At 38.4% G+C, this 26,832-nt stretch overlaps 1 protein-coding gene across 1 annotated transcript; it reads right to left on the reverse strand.

The window, feature by feature from the left end:
* Positions 1-1,692: 1,692 nt before the first annotated feature.
* Positions 1,693-26,524, reverse strand: LOC134802611 (zinc finger protein 271-like). The gene is made up of 5 exons (XM_063775248.1): positions 26,216-26,524; positions 24,984-25,137; positions 4,481-4,975; positions 3,793-3,984; positions 1,693-3,365 (listed from the first exon to the last, which is right to left on the reverse strand). Exons 1-5 carry the CDS (start codon positions 26,399-26,401, stop codon positions 1,693-1,695), a joined length of 2,700 nt encoding a protein of 899 aa, XP_063631318.1. The 5' UTR covers positions 26,402-26,524.
* Positions 26,525-26,832: the final 308 nt, after the last annotated feature.

The following is a 26,832-nucleotide window of genomic DNA, read 5'->3' on the forward strand; positions in this document are numbered from 1 at the left end:
TGTAAAGTATTAGTAGTTCGCTGCATTTCCTACGACTTGTATAAGCGATGGCATATTAAAGTGCTTGAGCCTGCTGGCATAAGATCTGAGACTGCGACCAAGCTGGAGCCTGTAGCTAAGGATATTAAGAAAATTTAAAATAAGGATATTAAAAAAACATTTAACGTACATCTCATATTATAGCTACTGTAGCTCGTACTTTGAAAAGAATGACTTATTTGCCAAAGAACAGAAAGGGTTTCGTAAAAACAAATCAATAAATATGGCTATATATGAATTACTACAGACAATCATGGCAAAAGTAGACAAAGTAATACCGGTATGCGCAGTATACATGGATATGACGAAGGCTTTTGACTTCGTCGACCATGAATTATTGTTAAATAAGCTATACAGATATGGTATACGAGGTAACGCCCACGATTTGATTAAATCCTATTTAAGAAATCGGAAACAAATTACTCAAGTGAACAGGATATGCTTAAACAGTAAAACTGAAATCACGTTCTCATCTGATATACAAGAAATAATACGCGGGGTACCACAGGGTAGCGTTTTAGGTCCTTTACTGTTCAACGTATATATTAATGACCTCCCACTTGCCGTTGAATATCCTATGATACTCTTTGCTGATGACAGCACAGTAATTATCTCAGGAGAAGATTCAGATTTAGAGACATACCAATTGAACATTTATAGAACGCTTGAACGAATAATTGAATGGATGGACAAAAACAATTTAAAAATTAATTTATCTAAAACAAAAATAATGAATTTTAGGCAAAGAGTTAATAAGACAAGTGATCTAAATATTAATTATAAGAATACACAGATTGACGAAACTGAAATGACGCGCTTCTTAGGATTACATTTAGACAGTAAATTGACATGGAAAAATCAAATCGATATAGTATGTAGTAAACTAGACCAATACTCCTACGCTTTATATAACTTAAGGAAAGTAGCTAATCAGGCAACTGTGCTTACAGCGTATCACGCATATGTAACGTCCACTTTACGGTATGGAGTTATATTCTGGGGAAACTCCACAGATAGAGAAAGATCATTCAGATCACAAAAGAAATGTCTTAGAGCAGCATGTTATAAAAAATCTTTAGAGTCTTGTAAACCCCTGTACACAAAACATCAAATACTAACTTTGCCTTGCCTTTTCATCTATGAAGTAGCTATACACGTGAAACTAAACATAGGTCAATTTACAAAACTTAATAGCATTAGACATCAAGGAGAAATATACGCAAAACCATTCAAAACGGCCTTACTTTCCAAAAGTGTATTCGGAATGGCACCTAAATTATATAATAACCTCCCAAAACCCATCTTAAACTGTAATAATCTACAACATTTTAAGAAAATTTTGCATGACTTTTTATCAAAAAAAGCCTACTACTCCATTCAAGAGTACCTCTGTGACAAATCTTAACATTATTGCCGTAATTAATATTAGATATGAGACCGCTTCTGTTAAATCATAAATTTGTAAATAATATTGTAATTTGCATTTGCATGACTTATGTTTTAAGTAGTAGTAAGTAGTTATAAGTGTGACTGTTTGTACGCCTTTTGGCAAGACCATGGTGATTCCATATTAAATCATGTTCCATCATTGTATATACCCATGTTCTACAGACAATAAACGAATTACGAATTACGAATTATGTTTTTTTAAATTCATAAAATATCTGATCTTAAGCAAGAATAAGGCTTCGCTCCAGTATGGCTTCGTATGTGTGTGTTCAAACTGCCCTTATGCGCGAACCGTTTTTTGCAGATTTCGCAAGAATAAGGCTTCGCTCCAGTATGGCTTCGTATGTGTGTGTTCAAATTGCACTTATGCGCGAACCGTCTTTTGCAGATTTCGCAAGAATAAGGCTTCGCTCCAGTATGGCTTCGTATGTGTGTGTTCAAATTGCACTTATGCGCAAACCGTTTTTTGCAGATTTCGCAAGAATAAGACTTCGTTCCAGTATGGCTTAGTATGTGTCTGTTCAAACTGCTCTTTTGCGCGAACCGTGTTTTGCAGATTTCGCAAGAATAAGGCTTCGCTCCAGTATGGCTTAGTATGTGTCTGTTCAAACTGCTCTTTTGCGAGAACCGTTTTTTGCAGATTTCGCAAGAATAAGGCTTAACTCCAGTATGGCTTAGTATGTGTTTGCACAAAGAATCTCGTTCCGAATATTTCTTATCACACATCTTGCAGGAGAACGGTTTTTCACTAGTGTGATACCGATTATGTCTCGTTAAATGAGAAGCTCGTGTATACCGCTTTTCACATATTCCACATGCGTATGGCCTCTCGTTTGTATGTGTTCGTTTGTGCGCATTGAATTTCCAGACACTTGCAAACTTCATATTACATAGCGCGCACGTATATATCGTCCCGCCTGTGTGAGTTCGCGTATGAATTCGAAATTGTTCCCATTGCCTAAAATGTTCCTTACAAATTTCACACGTAATACCCGTGTGGGTAACTTTGTGTATATTTAAAGACAGTATGTTCGAAAACTGTTTTTTACATATTTCGCACATATATGGTTTTTCACCTGTATGAACTTTTTTATGTTTGTTTAATAGTCGCACATCCTGAAACTGCTTGTTACACGGTTCGCCAGAATATGGCTTTAGACCAGTATGAACACGTTCATGAATTTTCAAACAACCAGAAGTTTTAAAACGTTTTTCACATATGTTACATGAATAAGGCCTTTTGTCTGTGTGAATTCGTTTATGTGTAATCAAATACACTTTTTGTGTAAAATGTATTCCACATGTGTCGCAGGGATATGTTATCTTATCTACTTTATTACATTCATAGACCGTTGGGGTTGTTTTTATTATTTTAGAACTTGTTTGCGTGTGCGTGTTTTGTATATGACGAATCAAGTCATATTTGCGGCGAAATGTTTTTCTGCAAGTGTCACACACATATTCATCTATATCTGAGTTATCCTTCGAGACATTAGTGCTTACTTTGTAGTTTGAATTATTTGGTTCAACCGATCCAGCGTTAGCAGGTACATGTATATGGATTACAACATGTTTCATTAAACCCGCCTTCAAAGCGAACTTTTTGCCACAAAGATCGCATATAAACATTCTCTTACAGTCTCTAGCATATATATTTTCATTATCATTGTCTGTGTCACTAGTTGTTGTACGATTGTTAATGATACAGTCTCTAGCATATATGTTTTCAGTATCAGATTCCGTGTCAGTATGTGTTGTGTCGTTGCCGGCGAGCGCCTCGTGGTGTTGGAGGTGTTCAAGCCGCACGCAGCAGTCTCGGAGCGCGAGCGGAGAGTCTCGACTAAGGACGCGCTCCTGTAACGGCTTTTCTTCAAATACTGAAACCACATTGTTAAGTCATCGGTTAATTAACTCCGTATAAGTAAAGTCTAAGGAAAAAACGTGCCTTGTAAATCAAGAAAAAGTTATGCTCGAATAGATGGCGCCACACCTTAGGCCAATACTCGTGTATATGGCGTTTGCGACACCGATAGATATTTAACAATTGTAACACATATCAGTGAAAGAACATGGGTCAGAGTCATATGGCGTTCTCAAAAAATAAAAAATCATCACTATATGAGGCCTGCTTGCAGCCATTTTTAAATTTTATCAAGAACTTAAAATAGTCAGCGACAACAGGCCGGCTGCCTTCTTGCTCCACACGAGACGTGTGAATGTGTGTCATGACATGCTTCAATAAATCAGACTTTAGAGAAAACTTCTTGCCACAAAGATCACACACCGGTTCAGTCACTCTCTCACAGTCAATTTTAGTGTAAATTTTATCTTCAGTATAAGGTTTACTGTCAGTGTGAGTGGTGTCTTGTATGATGTGCTCAGCAGGGGCTTCGTGGTGGAGGCGCTCGAGCCTTACGCAGCAGTCCTTCAGTGCCGGCTGTGAGGTATGCTCCTGAGACTCCTGCAGGCAACCGTCCTCGTCAGCTAGCGCCCAGTCTGCTCAGAATAAAACCATGATGTTATAAGATTATCTTACACAAATCAACCTAGTCCCTGTTAGGCCTGTGTACAGTCGCTATCAGATATATCGGAGCGGCCAAGGTGTTCACAATATCTGAACACGCACTCTAACGCCTTGACAATAGAGGCGTGTTCAGATATTTGTGAGCGCCTTGATGTATCTGATGACGGCTGTACTAGACAAAAATAGATAAACAGATATATACTATATATAGTTACATAACAGAGGATTTTCAGGAACAAATATTCATGTTTAAATTTTTTTAATATACATAATTGGTTTAAGTCAAAAAATTTGGTTAAGCACACGTAATTTTTAGCTTAAGTTAGTGTGACCTATGACTTACGACAGATAAAATTCCATTACATAACCGGTATTAACATTTGTTATAAAAAAATATCCTATTTACCGGTTCTTGAAAAATGATAGTATTGACTATCTCACAAATACATACAACTCAGGATAACTTACCGAGGACTACCAGAGATACATCTGGCCGATGTGGATGCTCCGGCCCCAGCACTAACTCATCCTTTACGACGTGGTCAGCATATAGGTCTGCCAGCATGGCCGCCTCACTCATTCCATACTCTACGCTCTCTGACAATGAAGGCTCTTCCTTCACACGCTCTGATCCCAGCACAAGCCCATCCTTTACATCATGGTCAGTATCCGCACCGGCCAGCATGGTCGACTCGCTCATGCCAGTCATGCCGCACTCCATGCCGTCTGACAGGGCCTCCTCCTTTAGCTCATCAGCTAGCTTTTCTGCCTCGCTTACACCATAGCCTGTGCTGTCCAAACATAAAGGCTTGTGGTTGGTGTACAGGCTGGCCAGCATCACTGCCTTACTCATGCTGCACTCCTCATGCGAGCATGAGGACTCCTCTTTAATTTGATCCACACACTGTGTCTCCATCTGACAGTCAGAATGCTGCATATCTTCTGTCTGCTCCTTAATGTGCACTGCCAAGTTAAAAAGCATTTAAGTTAGACGTAAAATTTCGGAAAAAAGGTTAAAATTGAATAGCAAGATTTTTATTTCATAGTTTGTTAAAAGTGAAACTAATTGCGTTAGCTAAGGTCTCCATTTCAGCTTGGACAAAAATGGTTTCGTATGTCCAGATGTTGTCCTCTACAGGGGGCCGATTTTTGAATTTCGACCGCTCGATTTCGTTCGAGTTTCGAGTATTTCGTTCAATAATATCTGCAGTACCCGGCATTTAAATTCTACTAATATAATTGAAAACGAGTGGTCAATACTACTCGATTCCCAATTTCTATCGCTCGTATTTAAAAAATCAGCATTACGATGTTTTCCACCGATTTTAGAGTGACGAAATCGAGCACCTGAAATTCAAAAATCGGCCCCCAGGTCGCATTTCTCAACCGATTCTTGTGAAATTTTCTAGGTTCTATGATTATAAAATAAATAAATAAATTAAAAAACCCCTTTATTCATTGTAAAATGTTTACATAAAACATGAAAATAAAACTATGACTTATAATATGTGTTTTACTAATGAATCCTTAGTGGGTAAAGGCCTCCTCCAGTGCAGTTCGATGATTAAATCAATTTATTAAATAAGTAAACAAGTAAGTAATATATGCAAAAAAATATAAATTAAAATTAAAAACTACAACTAACTACAATAACAATAATTAAAATGATGATTAAATAGAATTTATTTGTCGATTCAGTTTTTAGAATTATTTCAAAATAGCGGAGCCATACATTTATTCCGTTTTAAGTTACACTCACAAGGTCTACTGCTCACAGTAATTCCAACAACAACCTTGATGAAACAAGAAATAAATATATTATGAAATATCTGGGAGACCGAGCTTTGCTAAGAGTTATTCTCTTGTCGGTGGAGTATCTTCCAGCATTTCCTATCTTGCACAAGCTCTTTGACTTTTTGATAGGACACCACCCCTACTGTTTCTTTCACTTGTTCTAAAAAGCTGCCTCTGGGTTTTCCTCTACCCCTTTTGCATCCTATCCCCCCCTCCAGTATAGTTTTAAAGAAGTGGTTGTGTCCTATTAAGTGTCCAATCATAAAAAGGTTCCCCTATCTTTGGCATAATTTTTTTTGTAATAATTCTATTGTGCATAATACCTTTAAGCATAATATACTGTTAGCATAAACTCACTTGGTACTGGATTGTTGCGCATACATACTCTACGCATAATTTTTATTGATCGAAGTATCTTTTGGCATAAATTTAATGTCCGAATCGAGAATTCGAGACCCGTATCTGTTTCATTTCGCATAATTTTATTTGTAATAATTTGTTTTTGCATCATTCGCCATTAAGCATAAAGTACTACAAGCATAAAATCTTATGGCATAGAAATGTTTTGCATACTTGCAAGAATCATATATGTTGTAGGCCGAATATTTTTTGGCGGAAATAAATTCGCCAAATTTTTCCCAATTCGCATCTATTATTTTCTCATAATTTCATTTCTGGCAACAGTTTGTTTTCATGGGGTCGCAGTTCTAACCTAACCTAACCCACTTTTCTGGCAACAGTTTGTTTTCGTGGGGTCGCAGTTCTAACCTAACCTAACCCACTTTTCAGGCAACAGTTTGTTTTCGTGGGGTCGCAGTTCTAACCTAACCTAACCCACTTTTCAGGCAACAGTTTGTTTTCGTGGGGTCGCAGTTCTAACCTAACCTAACCCACTTTTCTGGCAACAGTTTTTTTTCGTGGGGTCGCAGTTCTAACCTAACCTAACCCACTTTTCAGGCAACAGTTCGTTTTCGTGGGGTTCCAGTTCTAACCTAACCTAACCCACTTTTCAGGCAACAGTTTGTTTTCGTGGGGTCGCAGTTCTAACCTAACCTAACCCACTTTTCTGGCAACAGTTCGTTTTCTTGGGGGTCGCAGTTCTAACCTAACCTAACCCACTTTTCAGACAACAGTTCGATTTCTTGGGGGACGCAGTTTTAACCTAACCTAACCCACTTTTCTGGCAACAGTTTGTTTTCGTGGAGTCGCAGTTCTAACCTAACCTAACCCACTTTTCAGGCAACAGTTTGTTTTCGTGGGGTCGCAGTTGTAACCTAACCTAACCCACTTTTCAGACAACAGTTCGTTTTCTTGGGGGACGCAGTTTTAACCTAACCTAACCCACTTTTCTGGCAACAGTTTGTTTTCGTTTGTTTTGTGAGCTAAAAATATGTATACATCCAAAATGCCAATAATATGTTCCCACCCAAAGTTACAATACAATACAAAAATATAATATATTTTTTTATGAATTATAACCGTAGGCAGAGCTTTTAGTTACGGCTCTGCGTTAATGAGTCAGTCAGCTACATATTTAGGTGTTTTATGCATTGTTAAATATAAATTAGACTTGGATTTTATACAATCTGACGCTTTCTTTAATTTTAATATTCGTCGAAAAACATTCTGCCAAATGTAGCTTATGACAGATGGGTTTTAGGTCATACAAGTTATACCAAATAGAAAGAATCTAAATACGTTTTCTTCGATGTAAATATTCGCCTAAATCGTATTATGCTAAACAGATTATGAAAATCACATTTCGGACATTTAAACAAATGCAAAATAAAATTATTCGTATCAAAATTCGGCCATGATAGTAGTAGTCTATTTAAGATTCGGACTTGGAAACATTCGGGCTATTGCATATTATACAAACTGAAGCTTTCTGCAAATTTAACATTCGTCGAAAAATATTTCTGCCAAATAGGTTATGCCAGATGCGTTTCGGGTCACGGAAGTTATGCCAAATAGACGGAACCCTCATAAAAAACATAAATCTCAAAAATGCGCGTTTTCACAGAGATAAGACATTGTACAATCCCCGCCTCCAGTATAGTTTTAAAGAAGTGGTTGTGTCGTATTAAGTGTCCAATCATAAAAATCATAAATCTCAAAAATGCGCATTTTCACAGAGATAAGGCAGTTAGCAAATTGCATCGAAATTGTTAGAGCCGTTTTGGAAATTCCCGAAATATACATAAGAATTGCTTGTTTAAAGGTGTAAGATGTACCTGGACTTTTAAATTGGTCCCCATACTGCAAAGAGGATTGACATCCTGTAATAACTTGCTCTCTGTCTGGTTGACATGCAAATTTCATGGGAACACATCCTGGTTTCATGTTCACTTGTGATACCCAACCGAGCCCAACCCCTTCACATGATACCGCATGTCATTTTCCATATCATTTGGCAACTGAAAATAATAAGAATGTGTAGTTTTTTTTCTGGCTTACTCCCTGCAATTTTGCACAGGGTGGATTTGCCAATGTCGGTGTTGACTTTCACACGTGAGGAGAATGTTCGGTATAATAATTAATTAATTAAGCGATGGAGTCCGTCTGGACGCGACCGCGAGTAGCGGACCGGCTATGGCCGTACAAATGTGAAATGCGCTTCGACTGCGCCCGTTCGGTGGGAATCGTACTTAATACGGCATCTCATTCATTAAACAATACTTACATCAAAGTGAATTTCACAAAACCATATTGTGGAAGTCGGTATGCATCATTGTATGGATATAAGTCAAGTTGACATTCTTGACAACGATTGTTTTTTTTCTTCCTTCTAGACAGGATAAGACCATAGGCCAAACTGCCTCGGATTAGGCCATAACAGACTAAAGTAAAAAAAGTCAAAAGGTAAAGTGGAGTACAGAGGAGATGGGCAAATCGACCAATTTGATCAGGAAAATAATTGGCGCCAATCTCATCTAGCGCCCACACGTACACAAATTTAATCACCAATTTGCGTTCCATACATACTAATAAAACGTAGTGATTATATATATTCTCTTTGGATACTAACTTCGAAAATTGGCTTTTTGAGTCCGAACCTGCTGATTTGATCGGGGAATCAAATTGGCGTTTGCGTCCGCACGGCCTGATTCGATCGGACAATTTCATCAGATTGGCGAAAAATGGTCTCGTCTGGACTCATAGAAGGTAGCAAGTAGATCCTACTTCTATGCTCTCGGTTGACTTCGTTGGTGCTACAGACAAAATTATGTGACGTGGTAAAGGCCACTGTACACAATGGGCCAGCGCCGGCCACTCCAAGGGACGCATTTATGCGTTAGAGCAAGTTATGGAGCAAGTGATATTGCTATCTCATTCTACCGCATGGCTGCGTCTCTTGGAGTGGCCGGCGCTGGCCCATTGTGTACTGGGGCCTTAATACAGACATACTTACGTATTTTGTTGTTTTAAATTTCTGATTGAGTTAAGTACCTACAAAATTCAGATTGACTTTCACGGCTTCGGCAAACATTGCCATTCGTCCAGGGAATGGCTGCCAATACAAACAGGGCCAAAAGATGATAAGATGAAATGGCGATGGCGATAGGTATATACAATGGCGTAAAACGAAAATACAAAACTGATAGCAAGTTATGAAGCCCATCAGTAAGCTAATAATTATACTTCAATGACTTTGGAGATAGGCAATTCGGGGACTGTTTTTCGGGTAATACGATACGACTCGACCAGGTAGGATTTTTTTCTTCTTGCTGAACAGTCACTATCAGATATATCGGAGCGGCCGAGGTATTAACAAATATCTGAACAATGTCAATTATAAAGAAGTTAAAGTGCATGTTCAGATATCTTTGAGTGACCTTGCTCCGATATATATCTAATGGAGCCTACAAATTCATGAAGCAAATGTACAGTCAGCATCAAATAGATAGTGAAGGCTAAAGTAGCCAAATATATCGTTTGTTGCCATAGAAGTGAGAGGAAGAGAGCGTACTTGGGACAACCAAATGGGAGACACCCGATTGGACGTCCCGTCCTAGGTATCAGCTGAAACAACGTAGTATAGCTCAAGACCTGCTCACCCTCTGGCATGGCGACTGGCGAGAGCTGTCGCAAGACCGAGAGAGGCACGCTTGGCGTGATCTGGAGTCGGAGGCCAGGACTCACTTTTGGTTGTTGCGTCACCGTAGTATGTAACGTAACGTAAGTAAAGTTAATATCCAGGAAGGAAAATGGGGACTACCTACGTTTGTATGAAAAGGCGGTTTATGGGCGGGTCGTCCACTTTCATCTTAAGGCGGCGATTAATCTAATGAACGTTTTTGAAACTGGGCTTATAAAAACAAATGATAATTTTTATTTGCGGAATACGGGTTACATAGGGTTGGTATAAACATAGTTTTTACAAGTTCTCCATATTCTACTTAGACAAGCATGCAAAAAATAATCTGTATTTTGGTGGATTGTTAGTAAATTAATGATCCAACAAGATACAGAGACTTAGTCTATATTTTATGTACAAGTCTTATCCTACAACATGCATACCATTATTATATACATTTTACATTAAAAAACTCATTACTAGAATACACATTTATGTCACATATCCAGGCATACAAACTCGATTTGAACTGATTGAGAGGTAGATTTTTTATATTTCTTGGAAACTTATTAAAATATATTTTATTTAACACACATAAAGTATGGACTATTTGTCGTTTGTTTCAAGCGAGCTTTAGGTACACATAATTGGTCTTTTTGTCTGGATATCCGGTCGTTGTAGGTTACAAATTCACAGTTTTTATTAAAATAATTTTGATTGCTATGCACAAAATACAGCTGTTTCGTATATATATAACGAAGGCAACGACAAAAGTTTGTGTACTTAGTTTAAATATGGGTTTACATGTGTCTTGTGGCTTAAGTGAAAAAATTGCTCTAATACATTTTTTTTGTTTAACAAAAGGTTTTTGTATATCTGGGGAGTTTCCCCATATGATAAGACCATAGCGGAGTATAGACATAACGTAGCCGTGGTATGCTACTAGGGCTGCCTCACGTGATACAGATTCTCGTAACTTTCGGAGTGGTGAGTATAATAAGCGTACCTAAACCTTATTACAAAACGCATAAGGTCCACCGATGGACACTTAGAGTGTTGCCGTTCGTACCTATCTTAATACAAAAGTCAACAACGAAATGGATTACTTAGGATTAGCTATTTACATTTAAATACGTCACATACCTATGACATGAACAAACAAGGACAGCTATATAAAAACTGTTTTTTTACTGTCTTCTCACAATATAATTACATGGTTGGAAAATAATAACCTTAAAATTAATGTTAATAAAACAAAATTTATACAGTTTTATGCGCCCCAAGGTAAACCTCAATGTGTTAGACTACTGTGCAATGAAAACTGTAATCAACAAATAGAACAAGTCCCTTCTATTCGTTTCTTAGGAGTTACTGTGGATCATAATGATTGGAAACAGCACATTGAAAATCTTATTGATAAGATGAGCTCATTTGTTTTTGCACTTAAGCGACTCAAATTCATCACATCCCAAAAAGCCGCCCTTCTGGCTTTTCATGGTTACGTGATGTCAAATCTTAGGTATGGCCTAATATTATGGGGCAATAGTACAAACGTTTCAAAAGTATTTCTTCTCCAATTAAAATGCGTGCGCGCACTCTACGGAGCTCAACAAACTGATTCGTGTCGACAAATTAAAAAAAAAACATATTAACAATTTATTCACTCTACATTTATGAAGCAAGTCTATTTGTTAAAAATTACATAAGCTCATTCTGTAGCTTTGCTTCAACCTCAAGATACAATACCAGACATGGTTTAAACCTACATTATCCGGGAACAACCTCTGCCCTTGTTAATAAAAACATAGTATTTATTACCGAAAGAAAGGTGGACCGATGAAATAGTGGCTACAGCTGGCAAGGACTGGCCACAGAAGGCCAAGGATAGAAAAATTTGGCGAAAACTGGAGAAGGCCCGAGGACCTTCTTGTGGTCTTTACGAACCCAGAGGTCTTTACGAACAAACCTATTTAAACATACTTAATAATATTCCATACAACATACTTTAATCTTGTAGAGAATAGGGAATATTACGCGAAACTCTGCGTAGGTGGCGTCACTCCCACAATAAGTCACAATCTAAGGGTCTACCGCAAACGAAGTGACGAAATTTTGTTGTCTAACCTCTCTATCAATCTTGCATATTCGAGTGATAAAGAGGCAGGTAGCTGAGTTTTGATTTCGCGTTTCCCGGTAGGCCCTTTGTAAACAAACCGCCTTGATGTATCAATGTCATATTTGATTCTCTGTGAAAACTTGTCAAAAAACAGTATGTATAAGGTACTCTATGATATACTTAAGTCACTAGTGTAATACTCCCTATTAATAAAGGCTTTATATTTTATTTTATCTATTTATTTATTTTAAATGTACTCTAAACGTGTCGAGTGCTAAAAGTTCATTTAACGTACATCGCATATTACGGTTTTTTAAATTCTTCGCTCCAGTATGGCTCCATATGTGTGTGTTCAAATTGCTCTTTTGCGCGAACCTTTTTTTGCAGATTTCGCAAGACTAAGGCTTCGCTCCAGTATGGCTTCGTATGTGTCTGTTCAAATTGCCCTTATGCGCGAACCGTTTTTTGCAGATTTCGCAATAGTAAGGCTTCGCTCCAGTATGGCTTAGTATGTGTGTGTTCAAACTGCCCTTATGCGCGAACCGTTTTTTGCAGATTTCGCAAGAATAAGGCTTCGCTCCAGTATGGCTTCGTATGTGTGTGTTCAAATTGAACTTTCGCGCGAACCGTTTTTTGCAGATATCGCAGGAATAAAGCTTCGCTCCAGTATGGCTTCGTATGTGTGTGTTCAAACTGCTCTTTTGGACGAACCGTGTTTTGCAGATTTCGCAAGAATAAGGCTTCGCTTCAGTATGGCTTAGTATGTGTGTGTTCAAATTGCCCCTTTGCGTGAACCGTTTTTTGCAGATACCGCAAGAGTACGGCTTCGCTCCAGTATGGCTTCGTATGTGTGTGTTCAAATTGCCCTTTTGCGCGAACCGTTTTTTGCAGATTTCGCAAGAGTACGGCTTCGCTCCAGTATGGCTTCGTATGTGTGTGTTCAAACTGCCCTTGTGCACGAACCGTTTTTTGCAGATTTCGCAAGAATAAGGCTTCGCTCCAGTATGGCTTAGTATGTGTCTGTTCAAACTGCAATTTGTCGAGAAACGTTTTTTGCAGATTTCGCAAGAATAAGGCTTCGCTCCAGTATGGCTTCGTATGTGTGTGTTTAAATTGCCCTTTAGCGCGAACCGTTTTTTGCAGATTTCGCAAGAATAAGGCTTCGCTCCAGTATGGCTTAGTATGTGTCTGTTCAAACTGCTCTTTTGCGCGAACCGTGTTTTGCAGATTTCGCAAGAATAAGGCTTCGCTCCAGTATGGCTTAGTATGTGTCTGTTCAAACTGCTCTTTTGCGAGAACCGTTTTTTGCAGATATCACAGGAATAACGCTTCGCTCCAGTATGGCTTAGTATGTGTTTGCTCAAAGAATCTTGTTTCGAATATTTCTTATCACACATCTTGCAGGAGAACGGTTTTTCACCAGTGTGATACCGATTATGTCTCGTTAAATGAGAAGCTCGTGTATACCGCTTTCCACATATTCCACATGCGTATGGCCTCTCGTTTGTATGTGTTCGTTTGTGCGCATTGAATTTCGAGACACTTGCAAACTTCATATTACACAGCGCGCACGTATATATCGTCCCGCCTGTGTGAGTTCGCTTATGAATTAGAAATTTTTCCCATTGCCTAAAATGTTCCTTACAAATTTCACACGTAATACCCGTGTGGGTAACTTTGTGTATTTTTAAAACCTGTATGTTCGAAAACTGTTTTTTACATATTTCGCACATATATGGTTTTTTACCTGTATGAACTTTTTTATGTTTTTTTAATAGTCGCACATCCTGAGACTGCTCGTTACACGGTTCGCCCGAATATGGCTTTACACCAGTATGAACACGTTCATGAATTTTCAAACAACCAGAAGTTTTAAACCGTTTTTCACATAAGTTACACGAATAACGCCTTTCGGCAGTGTGAATTCGTTTATGTGTAATCAAATACACTTTTTGTGTAAAATATATTCCACATGTGTCGCAGGGGTACGTTTTCTTATCTTCTTTATTACATTCGTAGACCGTTGGCTTTGTTTTTATTATTTTAGAACTTGTTTGCGTGTGCGTGTTTTGTATATGACGAATCATGTCATATTTGCGGTGAAAAGTTTTTCTGCAAGTGTCACACACATATTCGTCTATATCTGAGCTTTCATTCAAGATATTTATGTTTACTTTGTATTGTGAATTATTTGTCTCAATCGATCCGGCGTTAGCAGGTACATGTATATGGATCATTACATGCCTCATTATATCCGCCTTTAGAGCAAACCCTTCACCACATATATTACACACTAATTCTCTTTTACGGTCTCTAGCGTTATTTTCAGAATCAGATTCCGTGTCAGTATGTGTTGTGACTTGGGCAGTGTCGTTGCTGGCGAGAGCCTCGTGGTGTTGGAGGCGTTCGAGCCGCACGCAGCAGTCTCGGAGCGCGAGCGGAGAGTCTCGACTAAGGACGCGCTCTGGGGACGGATTTTCTTCAAATGCTGAAATCAAATTGTTACACTCTTGTAAACCGTTATGTATGTGCATAACAATGTGCATAATAATGCAGTTACCAATACTTAATATTTAAATATGGATAAATGATTTTGAATTTTTTTAGAACGCCATATGATTTTGACCCATGTTCTTTCACTGATATGGGGCTATTCATAAAGTACGTCATTTCAAATTAGGGGGGGGGGGGTCTGGACATAGATGACGTAGGAGGAAACGGGTCATTCGAAGCATGATTTTGGATGATTTTCGGAGGGGGGGGGGGGGGAGTCAATAATCGTCAAAAATCGATGACGTAATTTATGGATAGCCCCTATGTGTTGGCAATTTTTTTTTATTTTGAAGGGAATAGTTGAAGGAATCCGAAAAATATATAATCTGACGATTTCCACAAGCCGAAGTAACAAAAATTCATCGATAAAGTTGAATGCGTGCAGCTACGTGACGCCTATATTCCCCTCTCCGCGTTTCTATTCCTCTCTCACCCTTTCTCTATCTATTACTCTCTCACTCCGTCCCCACCCTGGACCAGAGTTGCCAGATGGGTACGCAATAGTACGCATTGCGTACTATTTTATGGTCTTGCGTACTCGCGTACTCATCCGGCGATTTGCGTACTATTTTTATATTATATTTTATCACCTGACAGCCTGTTACTCCACTTGAAAAGAATAAATATTTTTCATTTCTCATGCTCTGAAAGTTCATTGTTGTTCTAAAAGGGGTGCAGAAAATGATACGTCTCTGCACTAGAGTATTTTAGGTTCCAAGTACGATTTTTTTTTTTTACGAGAAGCAATTGAAATTTGGGTATGAATGGATTTGTTATACAATTTACATTCTGATATTTGACTCCCTATTCCATAAACGTATATGTGTGCAGTTATAAGGAAGTGAAAAATCGAGTCAGTTAAACTTGTCAATAGAAAAAGGCGCGAATTTCGAATTTTCTATGGGACGATAACTAGGATGAAATCGAGCCAGAGGAGGAAGATAATTCTACCGATGAAGATGATAATTGAAAAAAATACTGAAATAACTTAATTTTTAATAATTATGTTCTTATAAATACAAGTATTCTACATAAAAAAACATACACCTTTTTGCAACATGCTATTTCCTGAGCTTTTCAATTAATTAAATCCAATGATTAAAAAAAAAAATTTTTTTATTGTCAGATTAAGCGATTCCCTCCAGATAATTGTCAGATTATGAGACAGCACGTCTAGGCCATAAAGATGAACCATATACAGGGTGGAAAGGCACGACGATCCTTTCCGGAAATGGGAGATAGTTTAGCCTAAGCTCTATATTTTCTCCATAGAAACTATGTTAATATGGGCAACCGTTTCTAAATTATGACCTTTTAAACATCCACGCAAAAAACTACTTTGTTCTAACCCTAACAGGTGACAGGGTCAATGAACTTACTTGTAAACAATCAGTATTCGACAGGAAATTATGCTAATTTGTTGCCATCTAACCATTTTTAGGTCTGCTTACAGCACGGTAAGAATCATTGCAGGATTTTCGCTTTCTTAGTGGTTCCACTTGTTCAATACTTGAATGAAATAGTTATGTTATTCCTTAATATTAATAATACTAACCACAACATTATTTACAACGACAGTTCAAATGGTGACATTGACAACCACTCAAAAGTACGCAATCGTCTTATAAATATCTCTGGTTTCCTTGACTGATAAAAAGGTTTTAGTTTCTTAACACGTTTCACAAAATTATTTTCGAATAATTGGAAACTATTTAAAATAATAAAAAATTACATGTAGGTTGTGTTAGTTGCACCAAATGAACTTGCAAAAATGAAATACTAAGAATAAATCAAGAATAAATACTTCTTCAATACCAAACTAACAAACCTTCTTGCGTGGTAGGAAATAGACAAGACGTCTGATGTTTGAAATTAAATTTTCATTGAACTATACTTATTGAATGTCATATTCTTCAAATAAAAATGTTAGATGCTCGTGGCTATTTAAATTTGTGGGGCTGTATAAAAGATATGGTGTACCAAACCAAACGGAATGTGAAACTGCGGACGAAATGAGACAAAGGCTAATTGGTGCTTTCTGCGGAGGATAAATGACGAAGAGCATACACTATATCGCATGTGCATCGACATACTCGGGTACGGGCTGCGGCGGCGTTGTAATACACGGAGGTACATTTGAACACCGTATGTGAAAAGAAGATAGTATTAAATATTGGAAAAAAGTAATTATCTAAGAAAGTAATAAAATTGTTTGTAATATTTTTGCATGCATTTGATTTATTTGACATTTATGCGTCATTCATACATCATTGCGATACTGTCAACGATCGGAAAAAAGTGTAAAGTCCCGAGCTTTCCCGACGGAGATCCTTAATCTAGCCGTCATGTGCACATGCTATAGGGTTATCACCACAGTTAAAAAGTAGTATTTTTGCAATTTTTATTTTTTACTCAATTAACGATTCTTACCATTACCAATAGTCTCTGTATCACTTAAACGACCTAATACTTCCGGGAAGGATCGTCGTGCCTTTCCACCCTGTATATGAAAAAATGTGTCCCAAAATTATGTATGAAAAAAAAAATTCCAATGCGTCACGTTCATACAAATAAAAAGCTTTTCATACAAAAATGTGACGATCTGGAAAGGAAATCTATGTACATTTTATTGGAAAACGCTCTTTTACAGTCTCTAGCGTATATATTCTCAGTATCAGGTCCCGTGTCACTCACTATGTGTTGTGTCTTGCGCAGTGTCGTTGCCCGCGAGCGCCTCGTGGTGTTGGAGGCGTTCCAGCCGCTCCCGTGAGTCCTTTAATGGCTTTTCTTCAAATGCTGAAAACATATTGTTACACTCTAGTAAACCGTTATGTTAAGGGGCTCCCTGGCGCCAATGACCTTCGATCTGAATCCCTTGGTTTTCTTATGTTATTTTAGCTTATAATTTTATCAGCAACGGCTTTAAGCAATATAGTATCCCATATTTACTTCAAAGTTAATTTTCTTCGAGATATTTGGCATCAAAGTTGAACAATTTTAGGCCAAAAAACTGGTTTTCTGGCCATAACTTTTGTGTTTATTAGTTTAAATATTGTTGGTGTTAGTTTAAATATAGTTATTGGGACCGTACACGACGACAGCGCCACACAGCAGAACCACACACGCACTCTAACACCTTGACAATAGAGGCGTGTTCAGATCATTGTGAGCGCCTTGGCCGCTCCGATATATCTGATGGCGACTGTACTAGACAAAAATAGATAAACAGATATATATATGTCGGACCCTGACACCAGAAAGACGTATTGCAGCGTTATAGTTCATTATTTTAGACGCCTGTATAAAATCGATTAGCAATGTTGAGCTACGTATTATTTGGTTGTAACGAAATAAATAAAGTGGCGTAGAGAGTAACGCCGTCTATTGGCGCATTGTTGTAATAAAGTTGCGTAGAGAGTAACGCCACCTATTGGCGTGTTGTTGAACTAAAATGACAGGTAGAAGGCTTTGGAACGTCGAGAGGTTTCTCTCGAGTGAGCGTAGGCACGAGTTGGCGTTTTTGTCGGTATGTTGGTAGACTGGTCGAGCAGGTTTGCCAACTTGACTGAGGCGGGAGCGGAGAGGCTCCGCCGCTGGTAGTTCTTCTTGATCGGACCGCGCTAGAGATCGGACGTACTCGTTAGCCAACCTCGTGCCTAACTCGCTACGTTCCTGAAGGCTTATACCTAAAGGATTATTCTGATAGCTTATAAAATCCCGCGTTCTTTAACCATTTAGCTAAGTGTTTTATTTCAAGTGTTATTTTGATTTCTTATGTTTCATTAGAAGCTTACTTTTGTGAAATAAAGAAATGATGTGTTATGTGTTGTTTTAACTTGTTTTGAAAAGATTTGTCCCTCTGAGTTTGTTGCCGGTCCCATATAGGGCTAAATCTTCTCATGTTAGAGGCGTAGGGTTGGAGCCGGCCTAGTTTGACTTGAATAAAGATTTAAACGGTTTCTTTTTACTTTCATATCGCTCCCTTGAGTTAAACATAGCAATTAGTTCTTTTAAACATTTAGTACTGAAGTATAGTAGGCACTAGTATGGTTGACGAGTCCTAAGGTTTATTTCATGCACTGGTAGCATGGTAGCATACTGGTTTAGCTGTGAAGTAATACATCGAGATACTACCCCACGCGCCCACCGCTTTTAGGACCATCGGTATTCGACATCAGCAAGTGGGATCGATGCAGAGTTTCATGTATTGCTTACACAGCCACATGAGAGCGTGGTGTATTTCTGGTGTGTTTTGGTGACCTACATTCTATATTCTGGACATGTGGTAATGGTAAGCTCACGTGTCCAACCTTTATTGAAAGGTGAGTGCAATTCATTGTTATTTGGTGAGAATTATTGTGAAATTGTGAATTATGATTGAGGCAGTCTAGCATAACGGTTGTGACGTGACGTCATCTCTGGGATCGTTACGTTTCTTTTTAATTCATTTTTGTAATCCATTTAAATCGAAGCGATCTTGAGTTATTTTGATTTGAAATCCATACTGCTAATTAAAACCAAGTATTAGCTATCACGACATGATATTATTTCATCGCTCATTTGTGAATTTACCCTCAATAATTGATTTTTCATAAAAATACAATTAATTTTTATAATCCATTTAAATCTAAGTGATCTTAAGTTATTTTGATGTGAAATCCGTATTGTTAATTATAACGAACTATCGGCTATCGTGACGTGATATTATTTTATCGCTCACTTGTGAATCTACCCTCAATAATTGTTTTTTTATGAAGATGCAATTAATTTTTATAATCAATTTTAATCTAAGTGATCTTGAATTATTTTGAAGTGAAATCCATGTTGTTAATTACAACCAAATATCGGCTATCACGACGTGATATTATTTCATCGCTCACTTGTGCTTCTACCCTCAAAAATATTTTTTTTGAAAATACAATGCAGAAATTGATCCTGTAATTCTTCCTGTAATCCTGTTTAGTAATTAGTAAAATTGCTACAAATTATTGCCCGTAATGCCGTGATAGATCACAAATCGTGCATACTATGAAAGCATGAGCTACGCATATGAAAATTAATGTTACAGTGTGCTGCAACCTGAGCAGGGACAACTTACAGACGCCATCACACCTGTAACACAGAAGCAGCTGTGCAGTATCGTCTGTTCTAGAGATTTGGAAATAAAAGGACAGGTTTAGTTCTAATTGTTTATTAGTGAATTTTATTATGAGTGTAATGGCGAAGCATAACAGTCTAACGTAACTAATTAGCTGTCACTTTTCGTATTGGCCCATTTTACCGTGTTACTTATTTTTGGGACACGTGTTTGTTTGTTCATAGAAGGAAATAAAACGTACTCATTGAAGTTTAAATTTTAATCTGAGATTTTTAAAGTCCCGTATCCTATGGCAATATGTCTTTGGGTCCGCTACTAGGGCACATTCACAAACCCTGAAGTTTAACCTGCATACATGATAAACCTGATACCGTGCAAATGATGATTTCAGTAATAGCCAGCTATGATGAACCACATCGTGCATCTCGCCATCTGCCGCAGCAACGGCAACTGCAAGTTGGAAAGCATCAGCCTTCGTGCTTGGGTCGGACTTCACCACCACCACCTTTGACTTGGTCGCGTGCATCATGCTTTATTAATCTGGTGAGCAGTTCCCATTTTGTTGGGATTATTTTGAGAGGATTTACTTCTGCATAGAAGTTTTGAGCGAGTTTCTGTTGTTAAAGCTAAAGTAGAAAGCTGAGTTTCTGTTGTTAAAGCTAAAGTGAAAGAAAGCTGAGTTTCTGTTGTTAAAGCTAAAGTAGAAAGCGACCTTTAGTGATTTTGATCAGTAATGTTCAGTTTCAGTCGGTCAGTTGACGCTGATAGTACCAATGGTTCTGAGTAACATGATTTAAAGACCTGTTTTTATTTTCTTTTTGGAATTCACTCTTAACATTGTTTTTGCTTTCGATGGACTGAAAGCTTGTACTTTCGAAGGACTGAAAGTACGCCCGATGGACAGGGCACTACTGTTTTGCTTTCGATGGACTGAAGGCAAGCCCGATGGACTGGGCACTACTGTTTTGCTTTCGATGGACTGAAGGCAAGCCCGATGGACTGGGCACTACTGTTTTGCTTTCGATGGACTGAAGGCACGCCCGATGGACTGGGCACTAATGTTTTGCTGTAGATGGACTGGGTATTGTTTAGTGACCGCATCAGAAGTGCCGGAGCATGTAAGAGGTGCACGTGGTCTGGTTTTTATGTGCTGAATGCTCTTTGCGAGGAGTAGCACTTACGCGGCTGAGATGGTTACTTCTGACGAGGGTCTGGTATCTACTGAAGGACTGGCAATGCACCGAAGGACTGGTGTTGTTTTGTTTATGTACTGTGTTCATATGAGTAAAATTGGCATTATCAAATCAGAATATTATTTGTTTTAAGATGTCTTACAAAAATTTAGATCACATATGACCAGATTTTTTTTTAATGCCAGATAATTTCCCCGTAAATTGATATTGATGACAATAGTAGTGATACTGTCGAGCAATGAATTAGAGCTACTGTGATTTGTGTTTTTGATGTTTGAGATTGTTCTGTTTTCACATAAATTTGAGAGTATCCGCCAGATGGAGGCGATGATTAATGGAGTGTATCCGCTAGATAGCGGCGATGATTACTGATTATTTTTATTAAGTCGTTGCTCGATGGACTATTTTTGACTAGAGAATTGAGGATTGTTAAAGTAATTTTGAACAATCATTTTTTCTGGTTGGATTGATAACAGTTTGATTTTAATAGTAATTTGAGAGAGACCCAAATTGTGGGTCAGGAATGACCGAGCGATGAGATACTGTGCTGAGTATTTTGTTACAGAATCAAATGCATACACCCACACACGAGGACGTGTGTAGCGCAGGACGGCCGTGTCGGACCCTGACACCAGAAAGACGTATTGCAGCGTTATAGTTCATTATTTTAGACGCCTGTATAAAATCGATTAGCAATGTTGAGCTACGTATTATTTGGTTGTAACGAAATAAATAAAGTGGCGTAGAGAGTAACGCCGTCTATTGGCGCATTGTTGTAATAAAGTTGCGTAGAGAGTAACGCCACCTATTGGCGTGTTGTTGAACTAAAATGACAGGTAGAAGGCTTTGGAACGTCGAGAGGTTTCTCTCGAGTGAGCGTAGGCACGAGTTGGCGTTTTTGTCGGTATGTTGGTAGACTGGTCGAGCAGGTTTGCCAACTTGACTGAGGCGGGAGCGGAGAGGCTCCGCCGCTGGTAGTTCTTCTTGATCGGACCGCGCTAGAGATCGGACGTACTCGTTAGCCAACCTCGTGCCTAACTCGCTACGTTCCTGAAGGCTTATACCTAAAGGATTATTCTGATAGCTTATAAAATCCCGCGTTCTTTAACCATTTAGCTAAGTGTTTTATTTCAAGTGTTATTTTGATTTCTTATGTTTCATTAGAAGCTTACTTTTGTGAAATAAAGAAATGATGTGTTATGTGTTGTTTTAACTTGTTTTGAAAAGATTTGTCCCTCTGAGTTTGTTGCCGGTCCCATATAGGGCTAAATCTTCTCATGTTAGAGGCGTAGGGTTGGAGCCGGCCTAGTTTGACTTGAATAAAGATTTAAACGGTTTCTTTTTACTTTCATATCGCTCCCTTGAGTTAAACATAGCAATTAGTTCTTTTAAACATTTAGTACTGAAGTATAGTAGGCACTAGTATGGTTGACGAGTCCTAAGGTTTATTTCATGCACTGGTAGCATGGTAGCATACTGGTTTAGCTGTGAAGTAATACATCGAGATACTACCCCACGCGCCCACCGCTTTTAGGACCATCGGTATTCGACATATATATATATAGTTACATAACAGAGGATTTTCAGGAACAAATATTCATGTTTTAATTTTTTTAATATACATAATTGGTTTATGCCAAAAAATTTGGTTAAGCAAACAGATTAAATTCCATTACATAACTGGTATTGACATATAAAAAAAATACCTAGTTACCTGTTCTTGAAAAATTTTAGTATTGAATATCTCACAAATACATATAACTCAGGATAACTTACCGATGACTACCAGAGATACATCTGGCCTATGTGGATGCTCCGGCCCCAGCACTAACTCATCCTTTACGACATGGTCAGCATACAGGTCTGACAGCATGGCTGCCTCATTCATTCCATACTCTTCGCTATCCGATGAAGGCTCTTCTTTCACAGGCTTTGATCCGGACACAAGCTCGTCCTTTACATCATGGTCAGTATCCACACAGGCCAGAATGGCCGACTCGCTTATGCCAGTCATGCCGCACTCAATGCCTTCTGAACACAGGGCCTCCTCCTTTAGCTCATCAGCTAGCTTTTCTGCCTCACTCACACCATAGCTTGCACTGTCCGAACATAAGGTCTTGTGGTTAGTGTACAGGCTGGCCAGCATCACTGTATTACTCATGCTGCACTCCTCATCCGAGCATGAGGTCTCCTCTTTAATTTGATCCGCACACAGTGTCTCCATCTGACAGTCAGAATGCTGCATATCGTCTGTTTCCTCCTTAATGTGCACTGCCAAGTTAAAAAGCATTTAAGTTCGATGAATAATAAGTTTCCATTGACGTATATATCTAAGGACTGGCCTTACGGGCACTAAAAATGGTACTAGTTCAGCGGTATCACTCACGAAATCGTGCAGTCTAACGCAACGTAAGCGTGTTAAAAAATACCAACAACAACCCTGATAAATAAGAAATTAATATATATTATATCCAAACCAAACCTGGGCCCTTACAAGCAGAAACATGAGAAAATTAGAAGTATGCCAAAACTCCATGCAGAGGAGCCTATTAGACATAAAATTAAAGGACAGAGAAAGACTAACGGACATTAGACAAAAAACAAAGGTGATCCCCATAACAAGAACTATCAAAAAACTTAAGTGGAGATGGACGGGTCATATGATCAGAGGCCCAAACAAATGGTCACAGAAACTAACCCATTGGTACCCCAGAGATGCTAAAAGAAAGAGAGGCAGACAGATACTAAGGTGGGAAGATGATATAAAGAAGGTTGCTGGACCAGCTTGGAGTCGGGAAGCGCGGAAGAGAGAGCGCTGGAAGGTTTTAGAGGAGGCCTATGTCAGTGGACAAGCTAGAAATAATTAAAAAAATAGAGGAAATAAAATAAAACATGTAACTACACATAATATCTAGCAATAAAGGCTATCCTTATCTTTATCTTTATATACATATCTTGTATATACTTCTTCTAGTTTCTTACACTGTATTTCAAGTATCCTACCTACATAATAAATGTATATTTAACCAACCATTCTATGTTGTTGTTGACACTGGGAGTCCTAGGCTGACGGTGATTAGTTTGGCTCCGAATAACATTATTCATAGGAATAAGTGGATAAGTGGTAAGCGGTCTGGGCCACACATATTGGAATGTGTCATTCTATGGAACTTGCTAACTATCTAAAATTTTTTTTAGTGTATAAAATATGGTTAAAAATAATAAATAATAATATATATTCATATAAAAATAAAATACTGGATATCTATGTATATGTATAGCATACACACAAGCACTCCTGTAACAGTCACACCTTTTAGGTACACACACACACACATACAAGCACGCACACACGCACACACACATACACACACGCACACACAGTCGCACCAAACGCCTTCCGACCAGAGGGATCAGACTGAAAACCAGGGCTGGATAATACCACCAATCTAGCAAAACCTGAGACTGGTGCCCATTGCCTATGTACTAAAAAGAAAGGCTGGTTTGTACTTGTAAAAATTGTTAGTATTAATAATTGTTTGTTGTAAGCAATAATGTACTTATACTGTTTCGTGTTTTTGGCAATAAACATTTTTTTTTTATTTTTTTTTTTCTAAACAAACCGCCATATTGAAATTGTCAAAGAATGATGAATTTACTATTGACTTTTGTTTACATAGTTAGCAAGTCCCATAGAATGACACTTTAGACATTATAGTAATTAATTACTATTAGAACAAATTAAATTATTTTCAGACTATATTTTTATTTGCTTTTATTTCAAGTAGAAACACTACTATATAAATTATGAACTGAAATAAATGTCATATACTAAGAAAAATTGACCAAGGCCTCCAGTGCCCCAGGCTGGAATCGTACCAGTGTCCTCTGCTATCACGGCAGGTGCCTGTGCCATTCGGCCACTGGGTCACAGCGACATAGGTCGAATTTTTCGTAGTATATGCACTTCTTACTGAAGGCTGGTTCGATTCTAGTCTGGGGCACTGGAGGCCTTGGTCCCTTTTTCTTAGTATATGACATTTATTTCAGTTTATTATAGTAATTAGTTTAGTAAATAAGTATTACTTGTAGTGGCTGTTTGATTACCTAAAAATATAAAATAAACTTAGAAAATGTACCTGGACTTTCATATAGGTCCCTATGCCCTGTGATATATTGCTCTCTGTCTGGTTGACATGCAAATTTAGTGGGAATACATCCTGTTTTCATGTGCACTCTTGACACCGACCCCATCACATGATACTGCATGTAGTTTTCCATATCATTTGGAATCTGAAATGAACAAATCATCCTTGCGCTTACCAAATCTGATATGTGCGCGATTTTAATCAAAAGTAACTGGCCACTTTTAGTAACCGGCCGCCCTAAACTAAAAATGAATTCTATTCACCTATAAACAGAATTAATTTTAGTATAAGGTTTCAATAACTGGCCTCCTTATACTAAAATGAATTCTATTTATAGGTGAATAGAATTAATTTTTAGTTTAGGGCGCCCAGTTACTAAAAGTGGCCAGTTACCGGCGAATTTCCCTATTTTGTTACTATTTGTCAATCAAAAATCCAGCACATATCAGCTTTGGTAAGCGCAACGACGAACTGACCACAAGCAGTACCGTCTTTAGCATAAGCGCACAGGCCCAGAGCCTCCATCCTCAGGGGGCTCCGAAAGACAGACAGTGACAGTATATTTGATTACCCATAATATATAGAAGGTCATAGTAAAAAAATGTTACTTTAATAAGCTTTCTTTACTTTGCAAAAAGGCCCCAAATTCTTATATGCTCAAGGGTCCCAGCATAGTTTAAGGCAGCCCTGACAATAAGTACCCTTTTGATTGAGAATGGCACAAATATGTGACTACTGCCAAATATGTATTTGAAGATTTTTGTATGATTCCCACCAACTGGCTGGCCGCAGCGTCGGAGCGTATTTTCAATGTGCCTATACATTATGTATGGCATTATGACATAGATATCTAGGGACTGGCTTTACGGGCAGTTACGGGCAATAATAATGGGGCATGACAGGGGCCAGTACAGCGGTGTGACACTGGTACAATGCGATGAGTTCGCATCACGCGCGCGATTGGTTGATGAGTTCGCATTACGCGCGGTATTGGTCGCAACTAGTTGCGTTAGACTGCACGATTGGCTGGAATTTGTGAGTAACACCGCTGAACTAGTACCATTTTTAGTGGTATGGCAGAAACGATTCAGTCCGTCTGGAGCCGTCCGCGTCCGCGAGGAGCCGACCGGCTTGGAGCCGACCGGCTTGCAGCCGTACAAATGCTTCGACGCCGTTCGTTCGGTAGAAACCGTACTTTAAACGGCATCTCATTCAATACTTACATCAAAGTGATCTTCACAAAACCACATGCAGGAAGTCGGTATACATGCTGTGTCTCGCTTTGCGAGTGTTAACCACTTTTCTCTTATTTTTTTATTCAGTGGAACATACACAAACAATTTGGAAGGTGTTGTTTTTGTTGAGTTTTTGCACAGAGGGACCGAACACCACTTATAAAATTTGTGCATATTAATAATTACATACTATATTGTAATTAACACACCACGAAACATCTGTTTGAGCACAATTAAGCCAAGTGTAAGTAATAAAGGTTCCATTGAAAATATAATTTTTATTTTAAATTCGCTACTTTGACAATCATAATATTCTATAGCCCCCTCCACACACGTGCGCGAATCGCGGCGCGAAGCCGCGAACGCGAGTGTGGAGCCGGCATAGATATAATATACCTAAAGACGGAGTCTAAGGCCCCATTCACACGACAGCTTTTTCAACGCGCGTTAAAAAAGCGTTTGAATGACACAAATGGATAACCATGTATGTGTCGCAGTCAAAAGTGTGAACTGGTCAAAAGAACTTTTAACCGACAAAAACAGGCAAAACTGCTTTTGACTGAGCATGTTGGTCAAAAGTAGTTTTTTAGAGCTGTCAAAACGAT

This window comes from Cydia splendana, chromosome 25 (assembly GCF_910591565.1).
Source record: "Cydia splendana chromosome 25, ilCydSple1.2, whole genome shotgun sequence".
NCBI lineage: Eukaryota > Metazoa > Arthropoda > Insecta > Lepidoptera > Tortricidae > Cydia > Cydia splendana.

Coding starts and splice junctions, on each gene's coding strand:
- LOC134802611 (XM_063775248.1), bottom strand. CDS start 26,401: ATGCACAAATTTTATAAGTGGTGTTCGGTCCCTCTGTGCAAAAACTCA. Junction 3,985..4,480: donor TGTATCTCTGGTAGTCCTCG/GTAAGTTATCCT, acceptor TATTCTGAGCAG/ACTGGGCGCTAGCTGACGAG. Junction 3,366..3,792: donor AATTTACACTAAAATTGACT/GTGAGAGAGTGA, acceptor ATGTGGTTTCAG/TATTTGAAGAAAAGCCGTTA.